Genomic DNA, 15,689 nt, shown 5'->3' on the forward strand with positions numbered 1-15,689 from the left:
TAGTTCTGTATCGGCAGATTCTCTGTGGCAGAATGAAGGATTGTTTGAGTTCTTTCTTCCCAGTGTCTCTGTCTCCTGTCTGTCTCACACACACACACACACACACACACACACACACACACACTGTTGAGAGATTCCTCGTCTCTTTATGTCCTGCTACAATAGCTCTTTGTTAGATACATGGAAAGGAATCCCTTTCTCTCTCCCTCATGTTTTACCACATCTAGTCTTGTTCAGTCTCCAGATCTCAGAGTCAAATATGACCGACACGTTTGACCACATGCTGTGATTCAGACCTCGTATCGGTTTTTTTATTTAAATTAAACATTTTATTCGAACATTTTTGCTTTTTCACACAACAAACAGATCAACGATAACGATGATGAAAAAAAAAACGATTTTTATTTTTATTTTATTTTTATATTTTTTATATACAATAACCTATGACAAAACAACAGAACATTTGAGGGACAAATGCAGAAAGACAGATTATGCTTGACTGGACAGGTAATGCTTCAGAAGGATACCAACTAGTAAATGTTATAGTCACTTAATCTATATATAGCGTATAAAATATCTACTATACACTTATGACTCATAAAAATGACAGTGACGACAATGATTGCGTACAATTCAAAAAGAGAGATAAAGCGCATTATCCTGACTATTGTCAGTCTAATAAAACTTTAGGCACAACATTAAGAAGACACATTACTCTCCATTACTAATAACTTTGGCGTTAACAGGCGTCTATGAACCCACTTACATCAATAGTCCCCAGGTTTTATCAAATATCTCAGATTTGTCATTATTAATGCATCTCAATCCTCCCAATGCAAGCATGTTCACAAGATCTAATGGGCACAGAATCAGTTTTCCAGATTCATAAAATCAGCCTTTTGGTAATTATTATTATCAGACAAAATAATATAGCTTGTCTTTCGTGTATACATCAAACATCTCTTACTAGATATCCCAAGAATATCTTAAGGTGGTCACGTATATCTGTCTTTTGTTGGTCACAGGAGAACTCCCACCAGCAGATGTTTTACGGTGCCGTCCTGGACATGAGTGAGCGCATACATGAGCTCTGATGCGCGAGTAATGGCATTCAGTGAGTGACCCGTCTCACCTCAGTTTCTCTGCAATCAGGCTTTCTGTCTCGCGTTCCTTAAAGATTCTTAAGTCAAGATGCATTTACTGGAGATGCAAAACGACTGAAGATATTAAGTCTGAAAAATGCATCAAAATGAAGCGAGTTTGTGCTTAAAATGAGAACAATATCTGCCAGTGGGGTCAGAAAAATAAACTTAATTCAATGTTTTTTTAATTTCCCAGAAAACAAGACTCATGTAATCTTCCATCTCAAGTAAATGCATCTAAAAATACAGAGCAAGACATTTTTTTTGGTTTGCTTTTTTCAGATATTTCTATTTTTTTTTACTATTGTTATCTTACTCTTTGTTGTTCCTGAATTATTTGTTCCTCGCACTATCTGAACTCACACAGATTAGCATCAAATGCTTTCGCAACACAAACGCACTGTTCCATCTGTTCTCTATTATGTGTTCTGTCAGATACTTGTGATGTTTTTCCATCTTTGTCAGACAAACTGACTCCGTTACACGAATTAGCTGCTGGTATCAGCTCGTTCTCGCTCTCTGTGGGTGGCATTTCATAATCGCACCATAATCATATAATTATCATGTCCATCACCCATTACCGAAGTGAGGAAACAAACAGATGTTGTGTAGTAATAACAGCTCAGAGCGCTGATCTCAGGTCAGACCGGACACATTTGACATGTCGGTAACACTTTACAATAAGGTTCATTAATTGGCATTAGTTAATGTATTAACAATGAACAGTATTTATTAATCTTTGTTAATGTTAGTTAATAAAAATTCAGCCGTTCATTGTTTGTTCATGTTAGTTCACAGTGCATTCAGGCCCGGATTAACACCGTGTAGTGCCCCTGGGTGACAACATTTGAAGTGCCCCCCCCCCCCCCCCCCCCCCCCAACTTAACGTCCATAATAATTGGACTTTGGGTTCGATTTTTTTTTTTTTTTTACAGTTTTCAGTGGTTATGAGGAGCAATATGAGAGAGAAATTTGGTGATCGTTGTTTAGGTACATTAAGCCACGTAAAGCTTTTTCACGTTAGTATAAACCCCATGAGAACCGTGTGGAGTCAACCCACAGCCCAACCCACAACCCACGCTGCCCTGCTGAAAATGTGAAGCAGAAACGCTTAATGTCAGATAACGTCCTTAACTTTAACCTGGAATTTTGGTTCGATTTTTTTACCGTTTTCAGTGGTTATGAGGAGCAATATGAGAGAGAAATTTGGTAATCATTGTTAAACCACGTCATGTCATTGTCAGCATGGTACTTATGAAGTAGATTAGTGGGTCAGAGATGTCTAATGCTTTTTGAAAACTTAAGGCTTTCTTATTCATAAAACGAGTTGGACATCATCACATTTTTGTATACATTTTTATTTATTTACATTAGTAAGCTACAGGACATCGTCTTTCAAAACATGACCTGCGCGAAAGAGAAAAAAATAAATAATGCGTCATTATTCCCAGCACTTCTGAAAATGCACTTCCGAATGCGTCTCTGTCCCCAGCACATTTCAAACCAAACTGACGCCCATGAGTGAGGTTGTCGGGGTTGTCTTAATCCATTGTCGGCATCTTTCCGCTTGGATCTTGGGCTTTGGAAAGGCGAAAAAAACGACCCCTCCCTATAAACTTTTGGGGTACCTGGTGTCAGACTTGCAGGTGCATGAAAATCGCAATGTTTGACGGTCACGGGGGTCTTTCTCCTTAGTTACAGTTGCTGAGCTAGGATTGGACGAGGACCGTTCGAGGGCGGGGTTTTGCGAACGGTCAATTCTTTATGGATATAATTAATATTCTCTCTGTATATATTGTATCATTAACTGTTCATTTTGTATCTGCATCTCTTCCAGCAAAATAATATATATACAAAACATGAAAAATATTTTAAAGTCTAGTCATTATCTTAATCACTTGGTGCCCCCCTATTGGCTGGTGCCCCAGGGCACTCGCCCAATCCCGTCTATGGATAATCCGGCCCTGAGTGCATTAACTAATGTTAACAAATACAACCTTTGATTTTAATAATGTGTTAGTAAACGTTGAAATGAATATTAACTTGATAAATGCTGTAGAAGTATTGTTAATTCTTAGTTCATGTTAACTAAGATAGTTAACTAATGAACCTTGTAAAGTGTTGCCGAAATGTCTGACCCTCAGTTCAGCTCATGCAGACTTTAGTGATGAATTGAATTAGAAGTGTTAGTTTTGCAGGGTCTCCAGAACCAGTTGCAAATCAATCAGGACGGCATTTTACCCACAACCCAAAGGTAACAAATATGCCCCAGATATTTAGGATATATGGGTGCAAAAAATATCCATAAGTGAATTCATCTTTCTAATCCAACATTTGACATGTTTGATGATCTATTCTAGGCCTCTATATGGGTTTAGACCATAGACTTCTGTGTATTCATCTTTCTAATCCAACATTTGACATGTTTGATGATCTATTCTAGGCCTCTCTATGGGTTTAGACACCATGTTGATGTGTGTGATTGCGTGCGCGTCCTGCAGGGGGCGGTGCGCGAGACGCGCGTCAGTCACTCAGCGCGCGCGCACCTTCAGCACAGATGAACTTCTGCCGACTGGACTCGCGACGCTCACTCTGTTCTTCTGAAAGTGCGCAGATTCGTGAGAAAGTTATTTTAAGCGGCAAGGAAGCCCGAATACGTTTTCTGAGGCGTCGTGATGATGATAATGATGGGAGCTCGTGTTTGTGCGGTGTTTGTGCTGGTAATGTGTGTGTCCGGAGTGTGTGAGGCGGGATGCGCGGACAGACCGACACCGAGATGCTGTCCGGGACGGAATAACGAGTGTGTGGAGAAGAGTGCGAGGAGAACCGTGTGTTACTGCGACACGTACTGCAAGAGGAGCGGGGACTGTTGTGATGATTATCAATCCGTGTGCCACATTTCAGGTGAGTCCGTTAAACACCGTCAACTTGAGCCGTTAACCTGCTTCACGTGACGTCACGCCGCGGTGATCGACGTGCGCGAATTACAACTTTAAGTTAGTTGGTTTATCTCAAGCAATATCTTGCAAAATTTCTCAATGAATCCCAAAACTGTTATTTATTTATTTTTAAAGCGGATTCAAATGCCTGCTTTATGATAAAGCTAATTATTTTCCTATGTAGATTTTTAGTTTTCTAATTGTAAACCATTTCTTTTTTTGTTTTTTTTTTACACGAGATTTTTACTAAAACATTACTTGATTACAATTTCATCTTCTCTTCACCCAAAAGCACCCAGAACATGTACAGATAGCACAACCTACACACTTTTTACCTTGATTAATGTTTAAATTTCTTTTAATTAAAGTAATGCCCTCTTTCTTTCTTTCTTTCTTTCTTTCTTTCTTTCTTTCTTTTTTCCCATTCTCGTTAATTTTACGATCTAGTTCTGACCGTTTTCTTTTACTATTCTTTATATTTCGGTTATTCTTAATATTTATAGTTGTTTTCTAATTTTGTTGTTTCACATTGTAAACTGAATGTTCAAATAAAGCATATAAAAAAAAAACAAAAAAAGAATTATAACTTAAAAAAAATAAATCTTTTTTTAAAATAATCTCCGACCCCCTTTGACATATTTACTTGAAACACCCCCTGATATTTGAGTTAATATTTCAATAATTTAACGTCACATTTGTTATCTGTTAATCGTCACGTGACATGCTATTTATTTAGTTTATTAGGTGTTTTTATTTACAAAAGTGTATTTATTTCAATTTTATATTTTTATGATTTAATTAATTATTAGCTTTTCATCAAGTTTAGGGAAACCCGGCTGTAGAACAAAAAACGCTGAAACTGAAGATTATAAAAGAATCATAACACTTGTCCATTTGACACATGCACTGTTTAATTATTTACTTCCTGCTGTATGCAAACAAAAACATTTTCACTTGTATTATTATTATATATTATTATTATTATTTTCAGTGGGTCAGTTTCTCACACAAAGCATCATATGACTTCAGAAAATTGGGAATATAGTGCACTAATCACATTAATAAGTGTTTTATGACCCGCTTAGATATTCTGCTAAACATCTCCTTTTGCATTTGACAGGACTAAAAGCATGTTTTAAACAACATGAAGGTGAATAAATGATGACAGAAGTTGCTTGCTATTGAATAATTCAACAAAAAATTTAAATACTGTCATAATTTTGTTCAAAGGATGTTCTCAAATTTGGCTTTGAGAGAGAGAGACTCTCAAGGATTGAGGTTGATGGAGTATTGACAGCAATCAGCGGCTCAGAAACAGCTGGTTTCTCAGAGTAAATGGTGTGACGTGATGAGTGAAGTATGTGTGTTGGTGAACCATCATTATCTGTCTGTCTCTCATCTACTTCAACAGAACTCAGAAACAGCTTCAAATACACCGTATGTATGTATATAAACAGTACATCCCATCATCAGCCCATGGCAGGAGCAGCATTCTGCTCTATATAAGGCAAAGCAATGTAAAGACGAGAGGCTTTTATCTCTCTGTTTTGACTTTGTAGGAGGTCTTGAGCTTCTCAGGAGCTCAGAGTTGCTCAATCGTCTGTGTTTATGCTGTAAAACTGAGTCACTGAGACTTTAAAAGAACACGACGTCCAACAGGATTTGACCCCAAAACACTTCACTCACACTTAGAAATGTCTGAATGTTATTGCATTAGAAAAGAGCACATCAAAGCGAGTGTGAATTTATTGAGAAGAAAGATGCACAAACCAATTACAAGCAAAATATTTCACAAAAATAAGTTTGTTTTGACATAAGTTTAACCCATAATAGCATAGATGGATGTAATTCGTGAATGCTTTGGAAGACAGACCTAAGGTTGGTCTCTTTTTAAAGGGCCCCTATTATGCTAAAGTTTCCTAATGTTGTTGTGGCGTCTCCTACAACAGGTTTACATGCATCAAAGGTCAAAAAACATCACCAACATTTTCAATGATTCTCAAACGACTCGTCAGATGAATCAATCTCTTACCTATTACCTATCAATCTCAAATAGCTTACCGGGTGACGCCCACATTTCATTATTTTATTTTTTTATGCATTCAAATTAATACATTTCTGTCACAATAATATCATTTCTACCTCAAAACAGTCGGCAAATATGGAACTTTGAGTCTCAGACCTTTCCAACGATATGCGTTTTGTCAAGATTAGAAGCAATTGTGTAATATGAAGCACGACAACGCCCACTAGGGGGAGGAGCCTGCTAAAAGGTTTTAACCCTCTGGTGCTGTTCGTCATTTTTTGACTTAGAAATAATACGGTTTGGATTTACATTTTTTTTTACTTCATCGGTATGGTGCGAAACTTGGTCCAGGTTTTGGTACTTGCTGTTTGAACACACATACACATCATGGACATGATTCGAAAAGGTAAAATTGTCCTGAAAAAAATATTCTCACTTTTTCACACGCATTTCCTCTAGTGGAAGCGTTTGGTACTGCGCACAAACAAAATCTTACTGAAAGCTCATTTTTTGAGATATCAACCTCAAATTTGGATCACAGCTTGTTTAGATTTATAGCTTTGATTTTCTCACAGTTTTAGAGAAAAACATATATTTCATATACAAATTTTAAATCGTTTTTTTTTACACATTTTTCATAATAATAAACTTAAAGTCCGCGTGAACCGGAAGTTGCAAACGACTTTTCTCCAGTGCTGTGACGTATTTCCCAGTGAAAAGGAATATTGAACAGAGGGCAGGGTTTTACTCTAGTGCTCCTCCTCTCCATCTCTCGCTCATTACAGACTAACGGTTTGAGGGGAGTGGTTAAGCGTTTCCCAAACCAAGCCGTCAAACATACGTCATCAGGGAAGGTCCTCCAAGGCAGAGGGGAGGGGCATTTTCAGATTTTGATTAAAGATTACGAAGCCAAAACATTTTTTTCTGTGTTTTAACTTGCACAGATTAATTGTTTACCACAAGACTAGTAATATGCGCTAACAAAGTAAATAGGGTCCATTTTGATTTCATGCCGACTTTAAACTTCTATAACTATAACTGTCAGTGTGTTTTTCTCTTCAGCAATAACCTAACCCTAACAGGTAGTAAATGGATCACAATGGGCCCCTATTATGCTATTTTAAAGTTTCCTAATGTTGTTGTGGCGTCTCCTACAACAGGTTTACATGCATCAAAGGTCAAAAAACATCACCAACATTTTCAATGATTCTCAAACGACTCGTCAGATGAATCAATCTCTCTAAATCCCTCCTTTCCGTGAGCTACTCTGCTCTGATTGGCCAGACAGCTCAGTCTGTTGTGATTGGTTTACCGCGTACAGCGCGCGTGTCGAAAACAAAAACGCCCGTTGCCATAACAACGTCAGTTCTGCGTGTATTTTTTTTAACAGTCTGTGGTCCTGAGGCTTCCTACACAGTAAACTAAACACAGTAACGAACACTTTTTCACACGCATTTCCTCTAGTGGAAGCGTTTGGTACTGCGCACAAACAAAATCTTACTGAAAGCTCATTTTTTGAGATATCAACCTCAAATTTGGATCACAGCTTGTTTAGATTTATAGCTTTGATTTTCTCAGTTTTAGAGAAAAACATGTTTTGGAAAATAAAAATTAAATTTTTTTTTTTTTTTTTTTTTTTTGATTTCATAATAATAAACTTCTATAACTATAACTGTCAATGTGTTTTTCTCTTCAGCAATAACCTAACCCTAACAGGTAGTAAATGGATCCCAACTATTTAGTACCAAAATGTATTTATATAAAATACAAATTATTAAATAAAAAGCATTATTGAACTAATTTAATTGAAATTTGGTCATTTTAGACTGCCATGCGAAGGGCACCAGAGGGTTAAAGTACCGTTTCCATGTAAATGCAATGTCCGATTTCACAACGTATGAATTTTTAGTTTTTAAGCTTTCAAATGATACCTAATTTATGATGATTAGATTACTAAAATATGTGATGCAATAAAAAGAGCGTTAAGAGGTTAAAAGTTATTCTTCTGAAAATGCGCACACTTCATCCCTTGTTTCGTTTCAGAGAGCTGAAATAAAGTCAACAGTTCACTTATCTATTCTTCTGATTCTCTGTCCAAGCCGGATGTTGTTGGCAGGTGTACTGTTGTCTTTGTGATCGGTCATCGGCATCGTCGCTGTGCGGATTGTTTTTATTATGAGTAATATTGGACTGGACGGCAGGGATTCGGTTGGTTGTGGTTTGTACATGTCTCCAAATAACAGCTTGATCTGATTCATTCAGACATTCACTCCCTTACTCATGATTACTGCCATGTGTGTGTGTGTGTGTGTGTGTTTCAGCAGCAGACTTGATATATATATAGCTGAGGAAAACAAATATGCTAAATATTTTCTAAAAGAAAAACAGCTCTCTGAACCCTGAAGCGGATATGTGTGTTTGGGTGTGTATGGGCTGGGTGATATTGCTAAAGCTTAGTATTTTTCAGATTTCTTTTTCCACATTTGATGTATCTTAATATTCATGCATTTGCTCAGAAATGGCTTAGATGGTAATAATTCATATCGGTTTTATTTTCTATAAATAAGTTATATCAATCAACCACACAGCCATTGATGCAAAGATGATTCAAAATCTTTAATGTAAGAATTAAAACCGTAAAGTTTCATTAAAAATAATCAAAGAACCGAGTTTGGACCAATATAACAATGGAAACAAATGCACCGATATAATAATACAACAACACATTGTAAAAAAAGAAGAAATATTTACCTACTAAAATATAATATGTTGTATTATAAAGTGTGTGTGTTTGAAAATACAGCAGTGTGTTTTTCACGAAGAAGGATGCCACGTCCGCCACATGGACTGAACAAACACACAGTTTTGAGACAGTGCAGAAATAGAGGTATAAAGAAACCCATTTCTTCCCCTTTCTCTCTCTCGAGTCTGGAGCAGGTTTCATCTAAAAGCTGATCTTGATGTTCCCAGTAATTGTTCCCAGTCTCGGCTGTTATCTGACTCTAGATTCTGTTGTTCAAGGCTGTGGGTCATTTACAGCACAACGACTGTGTTCCGGAGGGGTTTGGTTTTAGACAGGACCGGCTCACATTATATATTGTCTGTGACGGTAGGGCTGTCGCGATAACCAGGGTCCGGAATTAACTTTCTGGCTCACCTGCCACGGGGACTGGTAGATGAAAAAATCCACCAGCCAAGCATGTTTTTTACCGGCCAAAATAATAAACAGCCTCTTTTTTTGTCACATATACATTCATTTCAGTACATTTAATTGAGATAATAAGGTATTATGTTGAATAAAAAAAAAAATCTATATATTGATCAAAATGAGAGAAATATATGAAATATTACTATCATTGGGGTGAAATAAAAAAAATTTTTTGTCAGTTTTGTTACCTGACTCATGTGGAAGGGAAGGCAGAACGTACTCGGTTACTTGTGTAACCTCGGTTCCCTGAGAGATAGGGGATCGAGTATTGCGTTGCAAACCTCCTTTTCTCGAGAAAAGAAAGGCCATGGTGTGTAAAGCAGAAGCAGCCTGGCCAGCGGCGGTGTACGCACGATCCGAAAAGGGTGCGCTGAATATTTCATATTTTGGTATGAACATTCACCCGCCAGTGTGGCGGATAGCCTTTGAGATTTACTCGCCAAACGGAAAATCTACCCGCATTTGGCGCTTGTTAATTTCGGACCCTGGCGATAACCGCAATATTGTAGTACCATGCTACTGACAAGCCAACCGCAGAGGAATTATGCTTATGAGATCAGTTTTGAACAGTGACTACGTTTACATGCAGCCAATATCCGGGTTATGGTCGGGTTAGGGTCACTATTTGGGTTTCTGAAACATTCGGAATAACCCGTTTACATGCGTGAGCAGAGAGAGTTACTCCTGTATACATGGAATTTGCAATATCCCGATGTAAACGGCGACGCACGGTTAGCGTCAGGACGTACGGACAACCTTAAGACGCAATATGCGTCATTTCCAATTCTTCTTCCTGTATCCAAAGACAACAACAACAGCAGCAGCACCCGGATAATGAATAGTTCGGGGCAGATAGCGATCGCCTTTGTTTGCGATTTCCTTCTCGCTCCAAAAGTGTGTTGCTGTGCTGCGTCTCGCCATGTTAACCTCTACTTCTTGTTTACTTCCGGTATACTGCACGCGGGTTTCTGTATGCGCCGTCTCTACTCAAAAGCCCAAGATTCCTTGCGAATAGAACATGCGCAGAACACAAATCAATGTTCCTTTTGATGGGGATATGCCGATACGCGTTTACATGACCAAATATTCGGGTTAGAAAAGGGGTACCCCAGGGGTAATATCCGGGTTTTTAAAAACCGGGATATGAGCATATCCGGGTTTTTGCCGGTGTTTACATGGACGTGCGCGACCGGGTTATTGCTAATATCCCGGTTTTGAACGGGTTATTGGCTGCATGTAAACGTAGTCACTGATTTTACTCTGATGGATGGTGAAAGATGTGGCTTATACGGCGCTGTCCTTGCTGTGAGGTTAGTGTGTTGACACGAGTCTGTTTGATGTGTCTCAGGACAGAGTTTTTTGTCTCTGTGACAGATTCCTGAAACCGGAGGAATGCTGAGGAATATCTGCCGAGGGTTTGGTGGCCCTCGTAAACACCCGAGTGCTGTGAGCTGTGTGTATGCTGTGTGTATGCGTGTGACGTCACCGTCGGCTGGAGTGACTGCGGTCACACACACTGAGTGGCAGAATTTGTTTTCCGTGAAAAACACACAGAACACATCTAAAACGGGAAAGAGCTTTGAGATTGACTGTACAACTAGATTTTACAAGAAATCTGAGGTATATTTTTACAGACTGCCGAAAGATAAAGTACAGAGAAGCAAATGGATTCGCTGCGATTCACAGAAACAACTGGATCCAGGCAGAGAAAGGTGGATTTGCAGTTATGATTTTGTGTCAATATGCTGAATTTAGGGATAAAATCTCACTCTATATACTGTATTGACAATTCAATTAAATATTTACCATCGTATATTCTGCGTAATTGGATGTTTTTAAATAAACACTGACAAAAAAACTATTCAAGTTTTAGGGCTGGACGATATGATGATATAAATAACATTGATATGAGTGATCACATGGATTTAGACCTATATTGTATTTATATAAAGCATTCACTGGCAAATTTGCTCAGCGTTGAAATCATATAAATATAAATGTCAGGAAACACGATTCCCGGCTGCATGTCAATATCCACGGATCACTGGATCTTTGGTAAGTTGTAAGAAACTTTATATCGAGTCCAACATTTAGTTTAAACGGATAATCGATTATTTTACTCGCATTTTCAAAGTTTCCCCTGTTAACTCCAGTCACTCCGTCCGGCTGAGGGAGTGTGTTCCCGCGGGAAAGTGACGTCAATGCATTTCCTATAAGAGCGTGTGTGAACAATGAACAGGAACACGCCGGTGTACATGTTGTGTGTTACCTGACTGACTGATCTGGATATCTGCCCTTTTCACTTTTAATTTCATGGGTGTGTCATCTTGAGGAAAAACACATGTTCCTCCTCTGGCTCCTCTCTGTCCTCACACATCATCTCCTGACGAGTCTGTCGTTAATTAACACCGTGAATGCGTGCGCAGGTGTGTTGCTTTGGCTCTTCACGGTCTGTGTGCAGTTGTGCATTTGCAGACTCTTACTGTTCTGGTTTTCACTGCCAGCTTTGCGTAAAACATTTTTGTGTGGCAATCAAATATTTGAGAGATTTCTGTAATATTTTCCTCCACATTTTGTCTAGGAATAGGGATTCATTCATGATTCTTTTAGTTCATTGATGAATCTGATTATTTTAGACTGATTCCTTAATAGGAACCACAGTTCTTGAAAAACAGTTATTTTCAATAGCTTTTAACCAGGTATAACTTAATCTACTGTATTGTTTGTATTGTCTTTCTATTTTGTCTGACTTTACGTGTATTATACAACACGTTGGGTCAACCAGGAGTTGTGTTAAAGGTGCATTGGGTTTGTTGATTGGTGACACTTTACAATAAGGTCTCATTAACTAAAGCATTAATTAACAATGAATGGGCAATATATATTTGTTACAGTATTTATTAATCTTTGTTAACGCTAATTAAAAAATACAACTGTTTATTGATAGTTAATTTTAGATCAGGTCCGTTAAATAATATTAAAGTCCCCCTGCAGTCAATAATTGGATCCCTTAAAACTAATCTTTGATTACCAAAACGTTGATCTGATTGGTTACAAGGTAGTTTGTGACGTCAGAAACACCAGCGATTTCAAAGCGTGTTTTTGAGACTGTCTTTGGTTCACTGCAGTTTTAAGGAGAAAATACTCAACAATGGTGTCGACTTATGAATTTGCACATGCTTTGTCTTAAAGCATATTAAAAACACCACATAGACATATAAACAAAATTAAAAGCTGGACTTTCACCACTAGGGGGACTTTAACAGATACAACTTTTGCTTGTAATACTATATCAGTGAATGTTGAAATTAATGCATTAGAAGTATTTTTCAATGTTAGTTCATGTAAACTAATGTTGTTCACTAATGTTAACAAATGGAACCTTATTGTAAAGTGTTACTGGAAACACATGGAGGGCCCTATCTTGCACCCAGTGCAATTGACTTTGTACACCGACGCATGAATCATTCCTATTCTGCACCCGCGCACAGCGGACTTTTCCCTCCACAGACGCACGCCGGTAAACTAGGAAATGCATTTGAGCTCCCGGGGGCGGTTCAGCGAAAAGAGGAGGCGTGTTCCGGCGCAAACGTTCCCTGGTGCTATTTTGCAGTTTCAGAAAACAATTCCGCCACAGACCAGGAGAAACCTCGTCTAAAGTCAGTGGCGCGTTGCGGATGTTATTCATATGCTATTTTAAGGGCGCATGCTTGGCCATAATCAATGTAGCGTGTGCACAACGCACACACACTTTGATTCTCTCATCTACACAGATGCAGCAGTTCTCATTTTTGCAAATCATACATTATTACAAGGAAAAATATTAACACACGAGGGAAATCATTGTTGTCTCCATGAAGATGTGAAAAAATAGGCATAAATCTAGCTTACACATTTACCCAAATTATTATACCCCTGTTTAACCGAAGCTAATTTGGGTGTGTTTCTCCATCCCCAATGTCACTTCTCTGTGTTTTACGGCCCTGACGAGAACGTCGGTCTCCTCGGCTGTGAACCGCTCCTGGCAAATCCGCCGTTATAATAGCAATCCGCCATGGAACAAGCACACCTGCTCTTAAAGGGAATGTGAGATGTCGCTCTGATTGGTTTATTTCACGTTACGCCCAAACCACACCTATGAATAATGAAGCTACTTCAGACCAACACATTTTAGATTTGCCCACAAAGTCACTTGCGTTTCGCACTTGATACTTGCGTTTCAGATCGTTAAAAAAAGGGCCCAGAGTGTCTGAAGAACGCAGGTGTTCAAAACCCGTTAATGGACCCGAATGTCACGAAAATCATTTGGTTCCAGTATTTAAAAAGAAAACGTAACTGTGTCTGAACACTTCAGCATTCTGATTTACATATTCATATATTAAACAATCGTAGGTAAACGCATCACTTGATCAGGACACTCGTGACCTTTGGTGACCTTAGAGAGTGTGAGAGAGATTAAGCTTGTGCATTAACATTATGCCAAATGCATAAATGTAAAATGTCAATTAAAATCTGTCGGCCCTCAGGACCACCAGTGACGGTCGGAGCGAGGGGAGGCTTCTGGGAACAGGGTACGAGGCATGTCTGCAGAACTAATGCAGGGGAATGTGGGGAATTTGACAGGGCCTTTGTATGGAGGTGTGTGTTTGTGAGTGTGTTTGCGTTCATTGTGTTGAGATATGCCACTCTGGTGCGGAAGAACAGAAGAATGAGAACGAACCAGCCGTGAGGTCAGAACGACATGAATGAAATACAGCAGTGATTCCCAACGAGGGATTCGTGTGTGTTCATGGATCAGCATGACTTTATGCGTTGTCAAACCTGTAACGCTAACAGGTAGATTTACTTTCCTATGTAAAAAAAAGTTAAATGTCCCAACTAGATTTTGCAAGTGAATCATCACAATAATGGCAACATAATTATACAGATAAAGTCCCCCTGTAGTCAGTCATTTTATCCCTTAAAACTCATCTTTTAACACCAAAATGACTTGAATATCTTGAATGTAACTCCACACCCTTGCCTCATTTAGTATACGTGGTTCTATGAATATGCAAATTAGCCCCACCTCCACTCACTCGCACTAAAACATTCAAAACCTGTAGAGTTTCCCACAGATTAGAAAGCAATTTCGATATAAATTGATATTTGGTTCAACCAATTGGGTTGGTTCGAAATAATTCCTTCGTTAATAATTCATTACACAGAACTTTATTATATTAAATATTAATCAAAAAATGTTCACACCTTTACAAAATCCACACACCCAGCCCAAAACACATTTAACACCCTAAAAATGACATAATATTATTTATAATAAGTTTATTTGATTCACAGCTTATACAGTGTTTTGACCTCGACAACCCAACTGCATTTTACCGCAAACTTGCGACTAACGTTAGTTAACTTACTTAAAGAAGGCGCAATCGATTGTTTGCTAAGGGTCGGGACTCCAACATTAACACACTGACAACATTGTATTCAGAATGTAACATATTTTTTTTATCTCGTTGATCTCGGATGATCTCGTTTTCATGGAGACAGATGCAGTGTGCATGGAGGGGAGGGGCTGTGTGTGTGTGTGTGTGTGTGTGTGTGTGTGTGAGAGACGAGTGAGTGACAGAGAGACGGAGGGAGAGCAGGGAAAGGAAATGCAGCTGAACGAATACACTGCGTGTTTTAAATAGCGTAAAAAAAAAAGAGTAACGAAACGCAATATGTGGCGGCCGCTGTTGATTCTGTGGCACACCGCCACGAATTAGTCTATGGCCCCGTCCACACTACTGCGTTTTCGTTTAGAAACGGAGAATTAAAACGAATACGATCTCCGTGCACACCAGCGTTTTAGCTGCGTATTAGAATTGATCTCCGTCCACATTAAAACGACTGAAAACGCGGATCACGTGACCATTCACCAACACTGGGCATGCGCGAGCCAGTGTAAACACAACTTCATTGATAAAATTATCCCACCATGCGCTGGTTCTTCCCGGGTTAACCCAAAACCGACGCTCCATGTACACGGTCGATACCGGGAATTGTCAAACGTAAACTATTTTATCGGGAATTGTCAGTTGCACACGGGAATTGTCACATTGTCACTATTTTACCGGGAATTGTCACAGATCGCTCGAATAATAGCTTGCCTCCGGCGCATGTAGGCAGTTAGCATTGTAAAATGCAGAATTTACTTGCACAACAGCTGCTAGAAAAGATATAGCCTACGCCATGACTGATGACACCCAATCATAGAGCCGAGCGTGAGCCTCTACTACGTCATCGTTTCTAAAGTCCTCCGTTTTGACCCGTCCACACTAAAACGCCCTCCGGAGATTCAAAACGAAAAACGGGTCGGCAGCGTTTCTAAACTTCTC

General features: G+C 38.9%; 1 protein-coding gene across 2 annotated transcripts in view; it reads left to right on the plus strand.

Annotated features, from left to right (window-relative positions):
- Positions 1-3,671: 3,671 nt before the first annotated feature.
- Positions 3,672-15,689, plus strand: part of LOC311278066 (somatomedin-B and thrombospondin type-1 domain-containing protein) — a 28,321-nt gene continuing 16,303 nt past the window's right edge. Inside the window, exon 1 of one of the 2 annotated variants that reach the window (XM_084388647.1) lies at positions 3,672-4,046. In XM_084388647.1, coding sequence (XP_084244773.1) covers positions 3,818-4,046 — 229 coding nt within the window. In that variant the 5' untranslated portion in view covers positions 3,672-3,817. The remainder of the gene's footprint in view (positions 4,047-15,689) is intronic. The other variant, XM_084388646.1, reaches the window with a different exon arrangement.

The sequence above is a fragment of the Rutilus rutilus genome (assembly GCF_951802725.1).
Source record: "Rutilus rutilus genome assembly, chromosome: 19".
Classification (NCBI taxonomy): domain Eukaryota; kingdom Metazoa; phylum Chordata; class Actinopteri; order Cypriniformes; family Leuciscidae; genus Rutilus; species Rutilus rutilus.